The 22,567-nt window shown below is 51.4% G+C and overlaps 1 protein-coding gene across 2 annotated transcripts; it reads right to left on the reverse strand.

Annotated features, from left to right (window-relative positions):
- Positions 1-22: 22 nt before the first annotated feature.
- Positions 23-16,447, reverse strand: PEX6 (peroxisomal biogenesis factor 6). Of its 2 annotated transcripts, none has more exons than XM_055263270.2 (17): positions 15,628-16,447; positions 11,161-11,324; positions 10,298-10,381; positions 5,874-5,976; positions 5,657-5,790; positions 4,861-4,972; positions 4,291-4,499; positions 3,373-3,568; positions 2,788-2,864; positions 2,531-2,663; positions 2,248-2,453; positions 2,050-2,111; positions 1,687-1,795; positions 1,260-1,376; positions 1,083-1,160; positions 806-945; positions 23-486 (listed from the first exon to the last, which is right to left on the reverse strand). In XM_055263270.2, the coding sequence occupies exons 1-17, from the start codon at positions 16,243-16,245 to the stop codon at positions 350-352; spliced, it is 2,679 nt and encodes an 892-aa protein (XP_055119245.2). In that variant the 5' UTR covers positions 16,246-16,447; the 3' UTR covers positions 23-349. The 2 variants fall into 2 exon arrangements, with proteins under 2 accessions (XP_055119245.2, XP_055119244.2); XM_055263269.2 differs by having other exon boundaries at positions 15,364-16,447.
- Between the last annotated feature and the right edge of the window lie 6,120 nt (positions 16,448-22,567).

Genomic DNA, 22,567 nt, shown 5'->3' on the forward strand with positions numbered 1-22,567 from the left:
ACCTTTCATGCCACAACACCAGTAGGGGGCGGGACACACTTTATTTTCAGCCACAGAACTAGCCCTCTCAGGGCTCAATCCCCAGAACCCAAGGCCCTGGCCCTCCTCCTGAGCAGACAGGCCTTTCTCTTAGAGCCGGCCTGGAAGGAGGGGCAAGTAGGCAGGAGATGTCTCTTGAGCTGTTGCTGCTGTCTCAATGCCACTTTGCACCCCGGGATCTCCTGGAGGGAGGTGGCCTCCAGGTGGGTTGGCAGCAGCCTGAGGAGGAGCCCTTCCCTCCCAGATGTCTCTGTGGGCTATGGAGGTACCTGCCGCCATGCTGAGTGGGGTCCCAGACCCTGGGGGGCTCCTAGCAGGCAGCAAACTTGCGCTGGATACGCTTGTACCGCAGCAGCTCCTGCTCACTGACTGAGGGTTGCAGCCGGGCGGCAGCCTGCAGCAAATCCTCCATGGTGAGCATCAGTGCTGAGCTCCCTGGCTCCAGCCCTGGAGATGACAAGGTGGGGAGGCTGTGGTCTGTGCCCAGGCAGGGGAGAGCCCTGGGAAGGTGCCTTCCCACTCAGGGTCTCCTAGATGTCAATGATCTTCCCTCTGGAATCCAGGACTAGGTTTGTCTCCCACTAGTTTTTTTTTTTCCCTTAAACATTTTTTTTAGAGTTGGGGTCTCTCTGTGTTGCCCAGGCTGGCCTCAACCTGCTGGGCTCAAGTGATCCTCCCACCTCAGCCTCTCAAGTAGCTGGGACTCAGGTGCACCCAGCTCCCCACTAGCTTTTTGGTTGACCTCTCAGGCCGGCAAGTGGCTCACCTTCCTCCAGGTCATGAACCCTGCGTTTGAGGGCAGCTGTCATGGCATCAGAGCAGAGAGAGTAGAGGTCCGCGCCCGTCAGCTGGGGAGGGCAGCAATCTAGCACGTTTACCAGGCTCACAGATGGCTCTAGCTTGAATCTGTTGTGGGATACGGGAAGAAACAGTTGGCATCACCTCCTCCCTCGAAAGCCAGTGCTGACCAGCTCATCCTGCATGTTGCACACATCCCCTAAGCATCCCAAGGCCCAAGCCCTTCGCAATCTTCCTGAGCATACTTGCGTGTGATGGCACTTAGAACACGTAGCTGGGAGGCCCGGTCCTCGTTTGCCCCCACAAACACCAGCTTGTCAAATCTTTAGGGAGATAGGCAGGTATAAGTTTCAGGGAGCTCAGCCATGAGGGGTGAAGGAGGCACAGAATGAGGGTAGAGATGAGCAGTACAAGGGGCCCACCTGCCAGGCCGCAGAAGGGCAGGGTCCAGGAGATCTGGTCTGTTGGTGGCTCCGATCACAAACACATCCTGAGTGCTATGTAGCCCATCTAGCTCGGCAAGGAGCTGAGACACCACCCTGGAGAGAAGGGAGCAAGGGCAAGAGTCCTTAGTGTCCCCCTTAGACTCTGCCCCTGCCTGTGGTACCTCTCCTTACAGGCAGTCTCAACAGGGCCCTCTACCCAGCTGTGCCCAGTGTGCCCTACCAGGTAGGCCCCCATTCTCCTCAGTGGCCCCTGCCCAATTTCATGGCCCCTTTCAGCTTCCATTATATTATCTCAGAATGGAAACAGCAGGAACTTCTATCTCTGGACTCTGAAGACTGCTGTGAGCTTTCTCATATCCTTCCCACCCTGGACCCCTCAGCTTCCATTCCACTCAGACCCTACCTGTCCATCACTCCTCCAGAATCTCCACTTCGCCCCCGGCTTGGGGCCAAAGAGTCCAGTTCATCAAAGAAGATAATGCATGGAGCTGCAGCCCTGGCCCTGGCAAACACTGAAGAGAGAGAGGAGCCCACAGGAGGGTGAAGCTCAGCTTGTTGGGGGTTGAAGTTAGGCGAGAGCAGGGAGGGAAACTGGGGTCTGACAATACAGCACTGGCACCCCAGGTACTAGACCCAGCTGGGCAGGAACCTGACTTGTAGAAAGAAGGATTAGGAATGACCATGAGTAGCCTGGGAGTAGGGGGTGGCTTGGGGGCCATCAGGGTTTGGGAAGCATGGGACGCCCTGCCCCTCCCTGCTCACTCACCTTCCCGCACATTCTCCTCACTTTGGCCCACATACATGTTAATGAGCTCTGGCCCCTTCACGCTGAGTGAGAGGATGTGAGAAGGTGAGACCCGTCAGATGCACATACACACAATTGACCTCTTGGGCAGCCCCTCCTGCTCCCCAGCCTGCTGCAGCCCCTGATCCACCCGCCATCCCTTCCAGGCCCCCTGGCCACCTGAGGAAGGTAAGGCTGCACTCAGTGGCTACTGCCTTGGCCAGAAGGGTCTTGCCGGTGCCAGGGGGCCCATGAAGCAGAAGGCCTGAGCGTCTCAGGCCCAGGCTCAGTAGCTCAGGGTGCTCCAGGGGGAGCTGAATGGTCTCCAGGATCTCCTTCTTCACCTCCTGCAGCCCACCCACATCATGCCAGGACACTGAGGGGATCTAGGAGATGGAAAGTGCATGGTTGGGATATGCTCTTGGAGGGGCTCCTGTCCCACCTCCAAGGACTTGGTCTCCACCTTGGGGGCTCCGACAGCCTGGGAGTGAGCTGTCTGCAGTTGCTCCAGTGCCTGCCCAAAGTCCTCAGCCAGGAGAGGAAAGCCAGCAGCACACAGCTCCCCCTCATCCTCCTCAGTCAAGCCACCTGCCAAACTGCAAAGAGGAACACAGGGAGGCCTCCTCCCCATCAGCCTCCCATTCCCTTCTCCCTTCCTCACCACCCACCCATCTACATCCATTTCCTCTTTCCGCCTTTCCTGTGCCCAAGTCCTCTTACCCTGAGTTCTTGATCCTGGTGCAGGCTGCCCGGCTGCTGTGGGTCAGAAGGGCATAGAGATCCCCTACCACAAAGCCCTAGGGAACCGCAGGAAAGGACACATGAGCAGGGCACAGTAGGCAGGAACCTTCAGGGACCGTCCCCAGCTGAAGCAGAGACCCTCGGTTGATGCCTTAGGTTTTTTTTGTTTTTTTTTTTTTTTTGAGACGGAGTTTTGTTTGCTCTTGTTGCTCAGGCTGGAGTGCAATGGCGTGATCCTGGCTCACCGCAACCTCCACCCGGGTTCAAGCGATTATCCCACCTCAGCCTCCTGAGTAGCTGGGATTACAGGCATGCGCCACCACACCTGGCTAATTTTGTATTTTTAGTAGACACAGGGTTTCTCCATGTTGGCCAGGCTGGTCTCAAACTCCCGACCTTAGGTGATCCGCCCACCTCGGCCTCCCAAAGTGCTGGGATCACAGGCGTGAGCCACGGCGCCCGGGCTGGGTTTTCTACTCTCACTCACAAGGCAACAGGACTGAGTTCTTGTAACAAAAGCCAGGGACCTCCTAGGGAGGGCCAGTACTCTCCCTTGATACTCACTGCACACCGCCGTGCTAGCTGTGCCAAGTTCACCTCCTGGCCCAGGGGAAGGTGGGCAGTGAGGGCCCGCAGGATGCTGAGCCGCTGCCCCTCTGACAGAGCAGGCACCTCGAGCTCATGAGGAAATGCTGTCTGCACATCAGCAGGCAGGTCCTGGGCCTGGCTTGTGGTGGCCACAACCATGAGGGGAGGGCAGCTGTAGACAGAGGAGTGGGCACTGAGGGTGAGAATGTGGCTGGCAGCTCTTGTGCACTGCCTTGTCCCAAAGTCGGCACAGAAGGGCAGGGAAGTGAGGTGGGTGCTAAGATGGGGTAGGGAGATGAGCACCTACCCCAGTTCCTAGATGGGGGAACTGTGTTTCCCCCATCACATTGAGGGCAGAGGCTTTTTATTTAACTGAGTGTTCCCTAAGAAATGCTAGACCACAGACTCCTCCCTCTGGATCCCTCTAAGACACTGAGCTCAGGGCTGTCTAGAGGGCAGCCAAATGGATGGGAGATGACTGAGAAGCCACTGAGGGGTGAGAGAAGGGAGGACTGAAAGGCTGAAAAGTAGGAGGGCTGGCCCCCCGCACCCGCTTTTTTTTTTTTTTTTAAGACTGAGTCTTGCTCTTGTCGCCCAGGCTGGAGTGCAATGGTGCGATTTTGGCTCACTGCAACCTCTGCCTCCTGGGCTCAAGCGATTCTCCTGCCTCAGCCTCCCAAGTAGCTTGGATTACAGGCGCCCACCACCACACCCAGCTAATTTTTGTATTTTTAGTAGAGACAGGGATTCACCATGTTGGCCAGACTGGTCTTGAACTCCTGACCTCAGGTGATCCACCTGCCTCGGCCTCCCAAAGTGCTGGAATTACAAGTGTGAGCCACCGCGCCCAGCTGGCCCCCCCACGCTTTGACAGGCCCAGCTCTGTGTAAGTACCTGTTGAGGGGGTCCTCATCGAGGAGGAGGTGACGCAGCACAGCCACCACACGGGCATCTTCACCCAGCCCATCACGGCCCCGGCCCAGAAGGTCCACAGCTGTGAGCAACAGGACTGCAGGCCGGCAACGGCGGGCCCGGGAGAAGATGGCCTGCAGTTTTGTCTCCACAACCCCACTACTGTCTGCGCAGAGGCTGGAGCAAGGCACCTGGGAAGGGGATCCCAATGGGTCTGTGAGCAAGGGGCAAGCATGACAAGGGCAGGAGAATCAGGGGAGGAGGAGTTGGAAGATGTGGGCCATCTTTTTCTCTGGAGGGCAGGGATGGGGAAGGTACCCTGGCCAAGTCCTACCTCTTTTTTACCCTATCCCATTCCCTGGACTGTCCACCAGTATCTTGCAACTCCCTCCTCCTTGAAAGTACCTCTCCATAGCTGAGCATCATGGGAATATGCCTGACAGTGTTAGGGCCTGAGTAGACAGAGGAGGGAGGGGAGAGGAAGCAGCAGAGAGGGAGAACATGAGCTGGGGAGGGGAAGTAGCTGGGGTTCTACTCTCCAGAGACCCTCACCTTCAGTAAGTGGAGCCCAAGGTGACTACAGGCAGCAGCAACGACTGTGGTCTTCCCACAGCCTGGGGGGCCCCGTAGAAGGACACTGCTAGTTCCTGTCAGCAGGGCACCCCTGCAACCAGAGAACAGACATTCGTCTCCTTCATTTTGCCCAAACTTTAGAGTCCCCAGTAACACAGGGTCCCTTGGATCTAGAAAGCAGATACCCTGTTTTTCTCTCCTTGAGCCTCCCTGACCCCAGGCCAGGGCTGTCCCCATGTAGTGAGGCTGTGTCTGCCACACCACTTGTGGTGCTCTGGCCGGGGCATCCAGCATATCCAACAGCCAAAGACTAGTTAATTCCCTTTGGCATTGCTGTGCTGCCAATAACACCTCAACTGTTATGACTGGTCTGAACGGTATTGAGAGACATTGCGGTAGCATTGAGGTGGGGATCTGCGTCCACACCTGGGCCACTGGTATGAGGAGTTGTGTCCTTCAGGGCCAGGGCAGTAAAGCACAGGATGGCCAATGAGCTCCCCAAGGGGAAGGGCAGTCTCAGAAACAGATGCCCCTGCTGGAGATTCTTCCTCCAGAGCCAACCCTGGAGGACAGAGGTTATCCCAGGAAAGGAGCCTGGGAATTGGCTTACAGAAAGGAGTGGGCTGGTGGCCTGGTGTAGGACATAACTGGTTTGAGGAAGGTCCTCCCAGTCCCACTCTGGCCAGTTCATTAGGAACTACCCATCTGGCTGCTGCTCCTCCAGGGATGTTCTAAGCAGGCTTTTCTCACACCCTGGGGTGATGACCTCACTCACCCTGGCTGGAGGCGAGGCTTCAGGACAGCACAGAGTTCAGACACCAAGGCCTCCAGGCCTGGAGGAGACAAACTGCTCCAGAGAGTGGATTCCTCTGAATGGAGCCATGGAACAGGGCTCAGGGTGGAACCCACCTGTGAAAGGTAGGAAAAAGTTTTCATTTCTAAAAATCGTTTCTACCCCCTGCGCTGGTCTACACCCATCCTTGGGGCCTCACCATGTACAAGGAGGTATGGGTGGTGTCGGCCAAGTAGGCGCTGGCTGGCCCATCTGGAGCTTCCCCAACTGTTTTCTTCACTTTAAAAAACATTTCCCGCCACCTGCAGGAAAAAGGCCCAATGAACCCCAGATCCAGAGTCCAAAAACCCCCTCCTCAAGGACAAAGTTTCTCAATCACAGAGGACAAACAAGAGCACAAGTGCGTGTCCCGAGTCATGGTGGGGAAAAGGAATGCAGATGGGCTTTCTCATCTTCCTGACAGACCATACACACCTTGAGGGCAAGAGCTATGCCTGTCCCTCTGCATCCCCCATGACAGCCATGAGAGCTCTGAGGGGGTGTGTTTCTCCAGGCATGTGGCCTACCCACCCACACCAATGGGAGAAGCCACTGCTGCACTAAGCAATGGATCATCTGATTACTTCTACTGGCTTCAGTCTCCCCCTCAAATACACAGCCATCCAGGCCCCAAAAACCCCAGGGGGAAGGGTTCCTTGGCTCTTACTCAATAATCCACAAAATCTCATTGCAGGCGGAGTCCTTAATAATGCCATCTGATGAATAATGGTTCTGTATTCTGGCTGCACATTAGAATTATCTGTGTAACTTTAAAAACTAAACATTTCTCACATATTATGTGATTCCATTCAGTAGATCAGCAGTTGCCATTGGCTAGCAGGGAAGCTACAGGGAATGACTGCTAATGGGTGCAGAGTTTCTTTTTGAGATGTTGAAAATGTTCTGGAATTAAACAGTGATGTTGGTTGTACAACCTTATGAATAAAAAAATTGAATTGTATACTTTAAAAGTATGGTTTTATGGTGTGTGAATTTTATCTGTTTTTAAAATTAACCTTTCTCCTTCCTTTGTGAAGGAAAAAAAGCACAGGCTCCAGCCTCACCCTGATTCTGCTCCAATAGATCTGGGGTGGGGCTTAGGCACCTGTATTTTTTGAAAGCTTCCCCAGCAATTCTGATGCATAACCAGGGCTGCGCGGTAGTTGGCGAGTGTCATAGTGAGTTAGGGTTATTCAACCTACTAACGGGGAAGAGGATGGGTAGCAGGAACAGCTACTAACCCAATTTTCCAGATAAAGAAATCATGAACTACTTCCCTCTTTAATCCTCAGGCAGCAAGGCAATGACAGAGCCAGGCTATAACCTAGTCCTCTTTATGGTCCAATCAGGCTGCAAATTCCTCTGCTCACACTGCCCCACAGTCTCAAAGCTGCTCTCTCTAGTAGCAAAGGGGTGTGAGAGTGCAGCAAGGTGGAGGGGGAAGCATACCAGGTTAGTATTATGAAACTCTTCTAAGTACTACAGTAAACCTAGAACATCAGGAAGCCTGAATCTGCTTATAATTAATTATAAATAGGTGACAGTGAGCTTCTAACCTAGGATCTCGATCAAGCTCAACAGCTGAGTCATGGTGTGTATGACTCACCATGGAAGCCCTGCATAGGAATGAGATGGGGGACGGCACTGTGGCGTAGGGAGAGACCACCTTCTTCAGTGGAGGGTGATTGGACCACCTCAGTGAATAGAAAGGCCAGAGCTCTGGAACCTATATGGACACTGCTAAGGAACACTGAGCTGTGTTCCAGCCAGCCAGATAGGTGATAGTGGAGCTGGCTCCCATGCAGCCTGGTTTGGGGAAGTGGAGCACCAGGGACAGGATGAAGAGGTTATACCAACAGTGGAATTCCTTTCCAGGGCTCATAGGAACTTCTGCAGGGCTTCCCTTCTCAAGCCCAGTGCAGCTTAAAACACTCATCTGTATCTGTCCTTGGACCCATTTGGCCACTCACCCCAACCCTGCTTTCCTTGGGGGGAAAAGAACTATGTGCTCAGCACTCAGGAGGAAAGCAGAGTTCTATAGAGTTGAGACAATAGAAGTTCAGGAACAGAACTGGCTTGCCAGCCTGTCTCATGAGGTTCTAGTGCCTATTTTCCTTTGAGAGTACAAAGAGTGGGCATTCTTTTTTTTTTTTTGAGACGGCGTCTCGCTCTGTCGCCCAGGCTGGAGTGCAGTGGCGCAGTCTCGGCTCACTGCCAGCTCTGCCTCCCGGGTTCACGCCATTCTCCTGCCTCAGCCTCTCCGAGTAGCTGGGACTACAGGCGCCCGCCACCACGCCCGGCTAATTTTTTTGTATTTTTAGTAGAGACAGGGTTTCACTGTGGTCTCGATCTCCTGACCTCGTGATCCGCCCGCCTCGGCCTCCCAAAGTGCTGGGATTACAGGCTTGAGCCACCGCGCCTGGCTCAAAGAGTGGGCATTCTGTAGTTTTCCTACTGAAAGCTAGCTCAAAGAGGTTTGCTAAATTTATGATAGGAGAGAGAGGTGGGAAGTGACTGCTAAGTGCCAGCCTGGCATTTTCCACCAGACTCATGGACTTAATCTGGAAAACCTCGAAGAGGTGACATGGAGCCTAAATGGGGTTCCACAGGGCACCACCACCCTGAGATTGGGGGTACTGAGCACTGGCCAGAACCAAGCACTGGATATTGACCAGGGATGAATTAGGCACTCCAGACAAGGACTCCCTCTCCTGGCATAGGACCCAGGCTGGCTATGCCACAGACCTTGGACATGAAGGCTCTTATGCATGAGTTAGTGCATCTATCAGCTGTGCTCTCCTTCTAGTAAATTGCTACAGGAAATGAGTCCAGAATACAGGGAATGCTGGGATACAGGGCTATACATTTTCCTCCCTACAAATAAGGCTAAAGCAGTGTCTCAATTCTTTGCCTCACCATTTTACATGGAACCTCTGTGGTCAAAGTCAACAGGAGGAGAAAAGCTGGATTCTTTATTTTGGGTTCTTGGCTCGGTTATGCTCTATTTCTCATTCTCTGTTGATAGGACAGGGTAGCCCTCTCAAAAACAATAGAAATCCCTGGCGGCGGTGGGGGGTGGCTCACGCCTGTAATCCCAGCACTTTGGGAGAACGAGGCAGGCGGATCACAAGGTCAGAAGATCAAGACCATCCTGGTTAACACGGTGAAACCCCGTCTCTACTAAAAATACAAAAAATTAGCCGGGCGTGGTGGCGGGCACCTATATAGTTCCAGCTACTTGGGAGGTTGAGGCAGGAGAATGGCATGAACCCGGGAGGCAGAGCTTGCAGTGAGCCGAGATTGCGCCACTGCACTCCAGCCTGGGTGACAGAGCAAGACTCTGTCTCAAAAAAAAAAGAAAAAAAAATAGAAATCCCTCTTTCCCGTTTTCAGAGATAGGATTGAGAAGTAGCTTGTGCACACTCCATAGTTAAGGCAGAAATCAGAGCCTGTATATCCTTACGTTGAGATATGGATGGTATGGCCCAAGTCTTGGTCCAAACAACACCAAGGCTGAGAATGGAAAGGAAGGAATCCCGTCTTGGTCTAGGCCATTAAACTCTTTAAAAAAAAATTTTTTTTTAAATTTTACCTATTTATTTATTTTTTGAGATGGAGTCTTGCTGTGTCACCCAGGCTGGAGAGCAGTGACACAATCTGGGCTCACTGCAACCTCTGCCTCCCAGGTTCAAGTGATTCTCCTACCTCAGCCTCCTGAGTAGCTGGGATTACAGACGCCCACCATCACACCCAGCTAATTTTTGTATTTTTAGTAGAGACAGCGTTTCACCATATTGGCCAGGCTGGTCTTGAACTCCTGACCTCAAGTGATCTGCCCACCTCAGCCTCCCAAAGTGCTGGGATTACAGGCTTGAGCCACCACACCTGGCCTAAACTCTTCTTAGTGCTTTGCTTTACATAGGGCCACCAGTCAGTTTGAGTATAAACACCTCCCAAAGCCAGCAGGGAGTGGTTCTTTTAGTTTGCTTGTTTTTTGAGACAGTGTCTAGCTATATTGCCCAGCCTCCCGAGTAGCTGGGATCATAAGTATGCACCACCATGCCTGACTGGTTCTTAACCTTTCTTCAGTCATACACTTGTTCGGGAACTGAAGGACAGGTGAATTTTCTCTCCAAAAAAATGTACACAGGCTGGGCGTGAGTGGTGCACACCTGTAATCTCAGCACTTTGGGAGGCCAAGGCAGGCAGATCACTTGAGCTCAAGAGTTCGAGACCAGCCTGGTCAACATGGCGAAACCCTATCTCTACTAAAAATACAAAAACCAATAGCTGGGCGTGGTGATGTGAACCTGTAGTCCCAGCTACTGGGGCAGGGGCAGTGCTGAGGTGGGAGGATCACTTGAGCCATGGAAGTAGAGGCTGCAGTGAGCTGTGTTTGCACCACTAAACTCTAGCCTGGGTAACAGAACAAGATCCTGTTACACACACACACACACACACACAAAGTACATAACAACAAAATCCTCTTGGGCACAAATTACACATGATTTGCAGGGAGGGGATTGTAGAACTCATGCACCCAGGTTACAAATCCCAGCTATAGGATAGAAGGCAGCTGCATACCTGGGCAGTTTCTCTGGACTTCCTTCCAGGATCTCTATTTGCCCAATTGTTGGCACACATAGAACATCCCCTTCCTGGACTACCCTGCAACACAGCAGTGGCCCTGGTCAGGTCACAATGGGAGTAATGAGCATGTGTTCATTACCACAGGCCCACCCCCGACATGCAGACTTCTTCTTGAGTCTACTGCCCACCCAGAGATCCCACGCAGTTCTCCAAGGAACAAGTCAGTCTTAGGATGAGCTAGGGGAAATGGTGGAGAGACTAGAAAGGGGGATCAGAGACAGATGAGTGGCAGAGCAGGATCCTGGCTCTTTTGGAGCCCTCTTTAATCACAGGTGTCTCTGTTTGGAATGTCCAAATTAACCTCATGGTTCAGATTTCTCTTCTGCGGTCTCCCTGATATACCAAGAGGTGCCTACCACAATCTCTCTAAAATGTGGTTTTTTTTTTTTTTTTTTTTGAGACAGAGTCTCGCTCTGTCGCCCAGGCTGGAGTGCAGTGGTGCGATCTCGGCTCACTGCAAGCTCCGCCTTCCAGATTCACGCCATTCTCCTGCCTCAGCCTCCCAAGTAGCTGGGTCTACAGGCACCCGCCACCACACTCGGCTAATTTTTTTTTTTGTATTTTTAGTAGAGACAGGGTTTCACCGTGTTAGCCAGGATGCTCTCGATCTCCTGACCTCATGATCCACCCACCTCAGCCTCCCAAAGTGCTGGGATTATAGACGTGAGCCACAGCGCCCAGCCACAAATGTGGCTTCTTTTAACCAGGGCCTGGGGGGTACCTGGTTCTAAGGCATGGGATAGGAGGAATGTGATGAGGGTGAGAAGCTATCCTCCTTAAAAGGTTAGGTAGCTAACCTGGGTATCTTAAAGTGCTGGTAAAGAACACCGTCATAATTTCCATTAGTGCTATAGTGGGGAGAAGACACAATTTCGATGTGTAACTCTCTGGCAAATGGAGGCCCAAGCAGCAATGAGCAGCTTCCTTTGTCTTCAGGGGCGATGGAGCCTTCCAAGTACCTCTATTAGAGAAATAACCACCACGTTATAACCTTCTCCTAAGGGGGCAGGCTCTAACCTGTCTCTCAGCAGCCAACAAGTCTATTTCCATCCTGTGTTTCCCATAACCACAAGGCTTGTGGAAGGTGGGGCCTGAGGTAGCAGACCTGAAAACCTCTCCCTCTAATGGGTACCAGGAAGAGAATATCACCTCCTATCCCGACTCTGGCTCCAAAAAATTTTCTCGGTAAAGATAACCTTTCTGTGATACCTTCAACTTGGCCCGGAGCCAGTGAAATGGTAAAGACATTTATTCCCACAAGACCTATGAGTGACACCAGGCATCCACAGGGATTAACATTAAGTGGTCATTAGTGAGGAAACTGAATTCAGGCTGCGGGAAAAGCTGAAAGGGTTGGTTCAGTCGTTGGTTGGTTCAATGAGCTCTACTCTTGAGTACTCCAGTAGTTTTTCCTCCATTCAAGAGGAAACCTACATCCACTCCCTTTCACATGTATCTCACATGTATCTCTACCTGACATCCCAAAGTATTAACTGGCTACTCTAGTATTGCCCAGTAGAACTCTCTACAATGGAATAGTCTATATCTGCATGTGCTATTGAGCACTTGAAATGTGGCTAAAAAGATAAAAACAAAACAAAAACAAAGAAATGTAGCTAAAGCAACTAAAAAACATGATTTAGGTTTTGTTTTTGGTTTTTGAGACTTAGTTTCACTTCGTTGCCCATGATGAAGTGCAGTGGCACAGTCTCGGCTCATTGCAACCTCTGCCTCCTGGGTTCAAATGATTCTCCTTGTGCCTCAGCCTCCTGAGTAGCTGGGACTATAGGCGTGCGTGTGGCTAATTTTTGTGGGTTTTTTTTTTTTCTTGAGATGGAGTCTCGCTTGTCACCCAGGCTGGAGTGCAGTGGCACGATCTCGACTCACTGCAAGCTCCGCCTCCCGGGTTCAAGGGATTCTCCTGCCTCAGCCTCCAGAGTAGCTGGGACGACAGGCATGTGCCACCACACCTGGCTAATTTTTTTTTTTTTTTGTATTTTTAGTAGACATGGGGTTTCACCGTGTTAGCCAGGATGGTCTCAATCTCCTAATCTTGTGATCCGCCTGCCTTGGCCTCCCAAAGTGCTGGGGTTTAATTTTTGTATTTTTTTTTTTTTTTTTTTGAGACGGAGTCTCGCTCTGTCGCCCAGGCTGGAGTGCAGTGGCGCAGTCTCGGCTCACTGCAAGCTCCGCCTCCCGGGTTCACGCCATTCTCCTGCCTCAGCCTCTCCGAGTAGCTGGGACTACAGGCGCCTGCCACCACGCCCGGCTAATTTTTTTTTTTTGTATTTTTAGTAGAGACGGGGTTTCACTGTGGTCTTGATCTCCTGACCTCCTGATCCGCCCGCCTCGGCCTCCCAAAGTGCTGGGATTACAAGCGTGAGCCACCGCGCCCGGCCTAATTTTTGTATTTTTTAAAATAGAGATGGGGTTTCGCCATGTTGGCCAGGCTTACTTTATTTAGTTTTAACTAATTTAAATTTAAAAAGCCACAAAGTGGCTGGTGGCTTCCATATTGGACAGCACCATCTAAACCATATATCTAGGTCCTTAATTAAACACTATACTGTATTTGTCCCCCTAAACACAACTTTCATTTTTTTTCTTTTTTTGAGACAGAGTCTTGCTCTGTCACCCAGGCTGGAGTGCAGTGGTGTGATCTGGGTTCACTGCAACTGCCACCTCCCAGGTTCAAGCGATTCTCCTGCTTCAGCCTCCCCAGTTGTTGGGTTTACTGGTATGCACCACCATACTGGGCTGATTTTTGTATTTTTAGTAGAGATGAGGTTTCACCATGCTGGCCAAGCTGGTCTCAAACTCCTGACCTCAAGTGATCTGCCTGGCTCAGCCTCCCAAAGTGCTGGGATTACAGGCGTGAGCCACTGCGCCTGGCCTTCTTTTTTTTTTTTTTAACATAATGAAGGTTTATTTTTTTGTCACTCTTATGTCTGTTATGGTGAACTGATGTCTCTTTACTCAGTAACCCCTGGAAATGGAACAACTATTATCTGTTCTACAACTGTCTTCTTGAAGTAAAGGCAGAAACCAAAAACTTCCCTTGGATGTATTTAATAAAATATTAAAATTAAACACCAGGCACCAAAGATAATAAAGACTCCTTTCCTTCAAGGTATTTACAATATATAATTGGGGATTAGACAGATTATGTATGTAATCATAACAAGATAGAATAAAATAAATGCCATAAAAAAGATAGAAAATGCTATAGGAGCGGCCGGGCGCGGTGGCTCACGCTTGTAATCCCAGCACTTTGGGAGGCCGAGGCGGGTGGATCACGAGGTCAGGAGATCGAGACCACGGTGAAACCCCGTCTCTACTAAAAATACAAAAAAAAAAAAAAAAAAAAAAAAAAGAAAATGCTATAGGAGGAAGTTCTAAATTCGTGGCTCTGGGCCGGGCGCGGTGGCTCAAGCCTGTAATCCCAGCACTTTGGGAGGCCGAGGTGGGCGGATCACGAGGTCAGGAGATCGAGACCATCCTGGCTAACACGGTGAAACCCCGTCTCTACTAAAAATACAAAAAATTAGCCGGGCGTGTTGGCGGGCGCCTGTAGTCCCAGCTACTCGGGAGGCTGAGGCAGGAGAATGGTGTGAACCCGGGAGGCGGAGCTTGCAGTGTGCCGAGATCGCGCCACTGCACTCCAGCCTAGGGGGTGACAGAGCAAGACTCCGTCTCAAAAAAAAAAAAAAAAAAAAAAAAAAAAAAAAAAAAAAAAAATTCGTGGCTGTGAGATCATGAAAGGCTTTGTGACAAAGGTGTCATCTTTAGATGGCTCTTGAGGGAAAGGAGGGTAGAATTTTAACAGATGAGGCTAGAATAATAGGAAACAATTTGAAGTCAAGGATAAGCATGAGCAAAAGCACAGAGACGTCATCCTCCATATTATAAAGCACAATACTGAATACATTGTAGCAATTCAATAAACTAATTAGATTGAGTAGATTAACATACACATCTGAAACCTCACCTTTTTTTTTTTTTTTACACAGAATTTCGCTCTGTTGTCCAGGCTGGAGCGCAGTGGTGTGATCTGGGCTCACTGCAACCTCCACCTCCCAGGTTCAAACAATTCTCCTGCCTCACCCTCCCAAGTAGCTGGGATTACAGGCATGCACCACCACACCCAAACCTCACCTTTCACCTGAGTGGATGAAAGCCTTTCGTATGACCCACTACATTATGGAGGCTTATATTTTGATTACAGAAAATGGATCAATAGGCCGGGTGCGGTGGCTCACACCTGTAATCCCAACACTTTGGGTGGATCACCTGAGCTCAGGAGTTCAAGACCAGCCTGACCAATATGGTGAAACCCTGTCTCTACTAAAAATTACAAAAATTAGCCGGGCATCGTGGCACGAGCCAGTAGTCCCGGCTACTTAGGAGGCTGAGACAGGAGAATCGCTTGAACCTGGGAGGCGGAGGTTGCAGTGAGCTGAGATGGCGTCACCACACTCCAGCCTGGGTGACAGAGCAAGACTCCATCTCAAAAAAAAAAAAAAAAAGAAAGAAAAAGAAAACAGATAAATGAGGCTACGAAACATTAGGTTCTTTTTTTTTTTTTTTTTTTTGGAGACAGAGTTTCACTCTTATTGCCTAGGCTGGAGTGCAATGGTGCGATCTCGGCTCACCACAACCTCCACCTCCCAGGTTCAAGCGATTCTCCTGCCTCAGCCTCCCAAGTAGCTGGGATTAGAGGCATGCGCCACCACGCCTGGCTAATTTTACATTTTTTAGTAGAGACGGGGTTTCTCCATGTTAGTCAGGCTGGTCTCGAACTCCCGATCCCAAGTGATCCGCTCGCCTCGGCCTCCCAAAGTGCTGGGATTACAGGCGTGAGTCACCGCGCCCGGCTAGAAACATTATGTTCAAAGTCCGGGATAATATGGAGCACGAGTCCTAAATCTTCCAATTTACCTAAGACAGAGAAGAGGGTATAAGGAAGAGGAAACACTCCTGACCTCAGTCCTTTATCCTACCTGAATTCTGAGCTCTCCCATTTCCAGGGGGTCACAGCCAAGATTAAAAGCCAAAGTGGCAGGGACGAGCGCCAGTCCGTCAGCGAGGGGCTCTCCCAGCTGCCCAGAGCCGGGTCCCAGTCTATCAGAGAGGTCCCAGCGAGGTTCTAGGACCTGCACCCTGGCCAAGTGCGGCTGTGAAGTCTTCGATGACTCTCTGGCCCGGGCCACCCACACCCATTCGCCCTGGAAGAGGCCAAGGCCACGGAGACAGCTCCGGCTCACCCCTAGTGAATCTCCAGTCCCTCCCAGAACTCCCTGGAGTCGCCGGACTGTGCCAGAAACCGCAAAGGAGGACACCACGGGCGGGGGTGGGGGCCGACTGCTGTCCCCAGACTCTGGGCACAGTCTGGCCCGCCCGCGGAGCTCAGTCACAGCCAGCCGAGTCCCTGGGCCCAGCAGCCCTTGCAACGCCGGCCGCGTCTCCAGCACCCGCGGTCCGGGCACTGGGAGGGTCTCTCCGCGCCTCACCAGCAGCGGCCCGACTCGCGGTCCGAGCCCAGGCCCCAGCGAGGTGCCAAGCAGTGCCCAACCTAGCGCCGGGGGCCGCCGCACCGGCCGCGCCCGCACCCAGGCCCCGGAGCCCAGTGCCAGGAGCCGCAGCAGCGCGCGGCTAACCAGTAGCTGCGGGGGCCCGGGACCCTGCTCTTCGGTGCCCGCGTCCGGCCCCTCCAGGGCTGCCACCAGCAGGGCCGGCCCTGCCGGGCTCTCCCCTGCAGGCCTCAGGGCCAGCACCAGGCCCAGCCTCGCCGCCGGCCACGGGCCCCCGGGTGGCAGCAGCACTGCCAACGGGGGTGTCTCGGTCGGAAAGGGCTCCAGGACCCGCAAGACAGCCAGCGCCATGGTGACAGCAGACCAACGAGGAGGGTGAAGGAGCACGGCTTCCGGAGCCAGCGAGCCAGACGACTAGTGTGCGCGAGTGCAGCTTCCGCTTCCGTCAGGGGAGGCCGGAGGAGAAGGGGAGGGGCGTCTGGTGCCGCGAACTTGCTCTGAGGGGGTTAGCTGCGCCTCGGATTGATCTGCGTCGTGCCTCGATAGGCAGTAACCTTCATCGCTGTGCTTGCGTAGCGTTTACGCATGCGCCCTTTGAACCTGTGCTTAAGGTTTTTATCTTTGCCTTCTACGGAAGTAATGTCCTCTTAACTATCTTTCCCCGTGGCATGAACGTAACAGTTTGTTGACTGATAAATGAACGGTCAGCATGCTCGGGATGACTGGGCCCAGTGCTGGGAGCTCTAGGTGAAATGTTTCGGAAGGAGTCCGCTCCTCTGCGGAACTCCTGCAGCTTCCCCTGTGGAACTGTGAGCACTGAGGTTTGAGGGTTGCAGGAAAGGCTGCAGGAGGGAGTAGCAGGATTAGAAAACTGTCTCACACTTGCTTATAGGTATATAGTGGCTGCTGAGTGAATTACTAGATGTGATTCATATAGCCCTGGAGTGCTTGGTGCTACCACACATGTTCCAGCACATCTGGCACAAAACCCATGTTCCAGCACATCTGGCACAAAACCCATGTTCCAGGACTTCTTGCCCTGTTCATTGTTCTGTTTGTTTTACTCCCACCAAACTTAAGTTGAAGACAAAACAGCTTCTTTTTTTTCACCCCCCCCCCAAATCCTTGCAGATTGGAAACCCATTCACTTTCTGTCCTAGAGCGGGGCAGGCAGCAGAGCAGGCAGAAGAAAAGGAGTTCAAGGCTTCTGTCAGCACGGCACCGACAGTCGACTTCCTGCCTGTGCTGTTATTTAGATTCCATCCTTCTCTTCACCTCCACTGTTCTGTACAAGACACTCAGCTAGTGGTAGGTCACATTTCCTTTTTTATGGGGGCAGGGTCCTACTCTGTCACCCAGGTTGGAGTACAGTGGCACGATCACCGTTCATTGCAGCTTTCACCGTCCCAGGCTCAAGTGATCTCTCACCTCAGCCTCCCGAGTAACTGTAGCCAGGACCACAGGCACATGCCACCATACCCAGCTAATTTTTTTTTTTTTTTGAGACGGAATTTCGGTCTTGTTGCCCAGGCCAGAGTGTAATGGCACGATCTCAGCAGACTGCAATCTCCGCTTCCCAGGTTCAAAGAATCTCCTGCCCCAGCCTCCCAAGTAGCTGAGATTACAGGTGTGAGCCACCACACCCAGCTAATTTTGTATTTTCAGTAGAGATGGGGTTTCACCTTGTTGGTCAGGCTGGTCTCGAACTCCTGGCTTCAAGTGAGCCACCTGCTTAGGCCTCCCAAAGTGCTGGGATTACAGGCATGAGCCACTGCGCCTGGACAAATTTTTTATTTTTTGTAGAGACGGAGTTTCTCTGTGTTGCCCAGGCTGGTCTCAAACTCCTGGTCTGAAGAGATCCTCAGGCCTCAGCCTCCCAAAGTGCTGGGATTACAGGCATAAGCCATCATGTCCCACTGCATTTCCAATTATTAACAATTATTTTCACTTACAATAAATGAATTGGATGGTGGCAGTCTCCATTTTCTAAACCTTACATTCTCTTGCAGCTACTGCTCAGCTTTCTCCATCTCTCCTTTCTTCTCTCCTTTCTTCTTGAGGCAGTCTTCTATTTTGTACATTATACATTCCTGAAAATTTGAAAGACAAATATATGAAAACTATTAGATTTGCATATTATAAGGGGCTGGGCGCAGTGGCTCATGGCTGTAATCCCAGCACTTTGGGAGGCCAAGGTGGGTGGACTGCTTGAGGCCAGGTGTTTGAGACCAGCCTGGCCAACATGGTGAAACCCCATCTCTACTACAAATACAAAAATTAGCTGGGTGTGGTGGTGTGTGCCTGTAGTCCCAGCTGCTCGGGAGGCTGAGGCAGGAGAATGGCGTGAACCCGGGAGACAGAGCTTGCAGTGAGCCGAGATTGCGCCACTGCACTCCAGCCTGGGTGACAGAGTGAGAGTCCATCTCAAAAAAATAAATAATAGAAAAAAATAAATAAAATAGCATGGAAGAATGTACTAACCAGGAACCATGGCTTGTGTCTATAATCCCAGCTATGGGGAGGCTGAGGCAAAAGGATCACTTGAACCCAGGAATTTGAGGCTATGATTGTGCCACTGCACTCCAAGTGGGTGACAGAGCAAGACCTTGTCTCTTAAAATATATAAAATTAAAAGAAAAAAAAAACTAAATAAAGAATGTTCTAGGTACCTAGATTCACATGGATGAAAGTTCCCATTTGGTAGTGCTACTATATGTTGCTTGGTCCCCTACTTCCCAGAGGAACCAAGGGCTAGATAGATGGTACATGGGCCTAAAGAGGATATGCCTGCTTTACTCAGTAGCAGGCAAGCTCTAGGCTGCAGGACTATGGTGCTCCTTGAGGCCTTGGAGATGGGTAAAAACATCAGTTATCTTGCCTGGATCAGCACTCATACAGACACAAATACCCATCCAAAATAAATGTCCTTTTCTTCCAGCAGATAACAGCGGGCATGTAGTCCACTTTGTGTTACCCTGAAATCGTCATTAGTCACCGAAAGCGAAATACTACTTCTGTAAGATCGCCAGGACCCTACATTTGCCATCTTCACTTCCTCACCTCTTGATGCTCACTCTTCCACTCACTAAAAAGTCTTCTACTCTCTGAAAAAATCACCCATAATCTTCTAATTGCAGAATCAAGGTGATGCTGTTCCATCTTTTTCTGATACTACTGACCAATTGTCATTTATTTCCTTTGCCATTATGACACCAGTTTTCCTCCTACAAATCTGATCAATTCCAGAAATCATCCTCAACTCCTCCCTTTCCGTTACCATCCCCCCACCACAATCCAATGAATCACCATATCCTCTTGATTCTACACATTTTCATGCTCCATCCTCTCTTCTCCAACCCCATGGCCACTGTCTTGTAACATTGCTCTCCTGGGTACCTGGGTAAAGGACACAGGTTTTTTTTTGTTTTGTTTTTGTTTTGAGATGGAGTCTTACTCTCTCGCCCAGGCTGGAATGCAATGGTGCGATCTCGGCTCACTGTAAACTCCACCTCCTGGGTTCAATGGATTATCCTGCCTCAGCCTCCTGAGTAGCTGGGATTACAGGCACCCACCGTCATGCCCGGCTAATTTTTGTATTTTTGTAGGGATGGGGTTTTGCCATGTTGGCCAGGCTGGTCCTGAACTCCTGACCTCAGGTGATCCATCTGCCTCAGTCTCTCAAAGTGCTGGGATTACAGGCGTGAGCCACCACACCTGGCCTTTTTTTTTAAGACTAAATATTATATTTTATTTTATATAGAATTTTAAAAATTTATTTTTGTACATGAATAAGTTCTTTAGTGGTGATTTATGAGATTTTGATGCAGCCATCACCCAAGCAGTGTACACTGTACCCAATGTGTAGTATTTTTTTTTTTTGAGATGGAGTCTTGCTCTGTCGCCCAGGCTGGAGTGCAGTGGCATGATCTAGGCTCACTGCAACCTCTGCCTCCCGGGTTCATGCCATTCTCCTGCCTCAGCCTCCCGAGTAGCTGGGACTACAGTCGCCCGCCACCACACCTGACTAACTTTTTATATTTTTAGTAGAGACGGGGTTTCACCATGTTTGACAGGATGGTCTCGATCTCCTGACCTCGTGATCCGCCCGCCTCGGCCTCCCAAAGTGCTGGGATTACAGGCGTGAGCCACCGCACCTGGCGTATTTTTTTTTTTTTTTAGACAGAGTTTTATTCTTGTCATCCAGGCTGGAGTGCAATGGCACGATCTTGGCTCACTGCAACCTCTGCCTTCCAGGTTCAAGTGATTCTCCTGCCTCAGTCTCCCAAGTAGCTGAGATTACAGGGATGTGCCACCACGCCCAGGTAATTTTGTATTTTTAGTAGAGACGGGGTTTCACCATGTTGGTCAGGCTGGTCTCGAACTCCTGACCTCATGTGATCCGCCTGCCTCGGCCTCCCAAAGTTCTGGGATTACAGGCGTGAGCCATCGCAACTGGCCCCAGTGTGTAGTCTTTTATCCCTCGTTCCCCTCCCACCCTTTCCTCTCAGTCCCCAAAGTCCATTGTATCATTCTTTTTTTTTTTTTTTTTATTTTTTATTTTTTGAGACAGAGCCTTGCTCTGTCGCCCAGGCTGGAGTGCAGTGACGCAATCTCGGCTCACTGCAAGCTCCGCCTCCCGGGTTCACGCCATTCTCCTGCCTCAGCCTCTCGGAGTAGCTGGGACTACAGGCGCCCGCCACCACGCCCGGCTAATTTTTTGTGTTTTTTAGTAGAGACGGGGTTTCACCGTGGTCTTGATCTCCTGACCTCGTGATCCGCCTGCCTCGGCCTCCCAAAGTGCTGGGATTACAAGCGTGAGCCACCGCGCCCGGCTCTTTTTTTTTTTTTTTGAGATGGAGTCTCGCTCCGTCGCCCAGGCTGGAGTGCAGTGGTGTGATCTTGGCTCACTGCAAGCTCCGCCTCCCGGGTTCACGCCATTCTCCTGCCTCAGCCTCCTGAGTAGCTGGGACTACAGGTGCCCGCCAACATGCCAGGCTAATTTTTTTTTTTTTTGTATTTTTAGTAGAGACGGGGTTTCAGCGTGTTAGCCAGGATGGTCTCGATCTCCTGACCTCATGATCCGCCCGCCTCGGCCTCCTAAAGTGCTGGGATTACAGGCGTGAGCCACCGCGCCTAGCCTCCATTGTATCATTTTCATGCCTTTGCATCACAGGTTTCTTCTTTTTTTTTGTAGATGGAGTCTCGCTCTGTCGCCCAGGCTGGAGTGCAGTGGCACGATCTCGGCTCACTGCAACCTCTGCCTACCGGGGTCAAGCAATTTTCCTGCCTCAGCCTCCTACCGGGTTCAAGTGATTCTCCTGCCTCAGTCTCCCGAGTAGCTGGGACTACAGGCGCGCGCTACCACGCCCAGCTAATTTTTGTATTTTTCATAGATGCATGGTTTCACCATGTTGGCCGGGATGGCCTCGATCTCTTGACCTCGTGATCTGCCCACCTTGGCCTCCCAAAGTGCTGGGATTACAGGCGTGAGCCACCGCACCCTGTCTAATTTTTGTATTTTTAGTAGAAATAGGGTTTCACCACTATGGTCAGGCTGGTCTCAAACTCCTGACCTCGTGAGCTGCCCACCTCGGCCTCCCAAAGTGTTGGGATTACAGGCGTGAGCCACCGCGCCTGGCCACAGGTTTATTCTTTTTGTCGTCATTGTTGCTGTTTTGAGACAGGGTCTTGCTCTGTCGCCCAGGCTGGAATGCAGTGGTGTGATCTCGGCTCACTGCAATCTCCGTCTCCCGGGTTCAAGTGATTCTCCTGCCTCAGCCTCCCGAGTAGCTGGGAATACAGGCGTGCACCACCACACTCAGCTAATTTTTGTATTTTTAATAGAGATGGGGTTTCACCATGTTGGCCAGGCTGGTCTCGAACCTCTGACCTCAGGTGATCCGCCTGCCTCAGCCTCCCAAAGTGTTGGATTACAGGCGTGAGACACCGTGCCTGCCTGGCTTACATTCTCTCTTAATCCTTTGTTTATACACGTCTGTAATTCACCAGACTGCGAACTCTTTGTGGGCATAAACTGAGTCTTACCCATTAGAACACTGACTTGAGCAGGGTGGCAAGTAAGGGATGGATTTCCTGAGACCCTCAACAATGAAGTTGCTTTTCCACTGCGTTCCCAACTGCTCAAATCTAGCTGGTTCCCCAATCCCAGTACACTTGCAGTAGGAACGGGGACACTCTTCCTCAAGTTGCACCAAGACAAGGATTCTCAACTCATTTCGCCCAGGTCCTAGCCCTGCCAGGCTTCCCCTTTGCTCCTCTGCAACCCCTGTCTAGGGAGGCGGGTGTCTTGGAAGGTCCTTGGGAGCTCCCTCCATCAATTTTGCATCTGCAATTAGGGCTACTTTACCCCAGTGAAGAAAGGTGCCCTCCGTATTAGGGCTTCCTTCCTCCAATTCCGACTGGACAGGGTAGCAGAGTGGGCAAAGTGTGAGAGCCTTCAGAAGGAAAGAGCAGGGCTCCAAGCGCCGCGAAGAATGGCCGAGGCCGACGCACAGCAAACGCTGGAGTGCAGCACTCCTAGCCAAGCTTGGGTTTCCCCTTATCCCCGCCTCCTTAGCTAAGCTCGACCCACTTTAGGGCGGGACCACCCACTTCAGCCAATTCTGGAAGCCGAACCCTGGCGGTTTGTACTATTTCTTTCCAATAAGAAAAA

This window comes from Symphalangus syndactylus, chromosome 23 (genome assembly GCF_028878055.3).
Source record: "Symphalangus syndactylus isolate Jambi chromosome 23, NHGRI_mSymSyn1-v2.1_pri, whole genome shotgun sequence".
In the NCBI taxonomy this organism is placed as follows: domain Eukaryota; kingdom Metazoa; phylum Chordata; class Mammalia; order Primates; family Hylobatidae; genus Symphalangus; species Symphalangus syndactylus.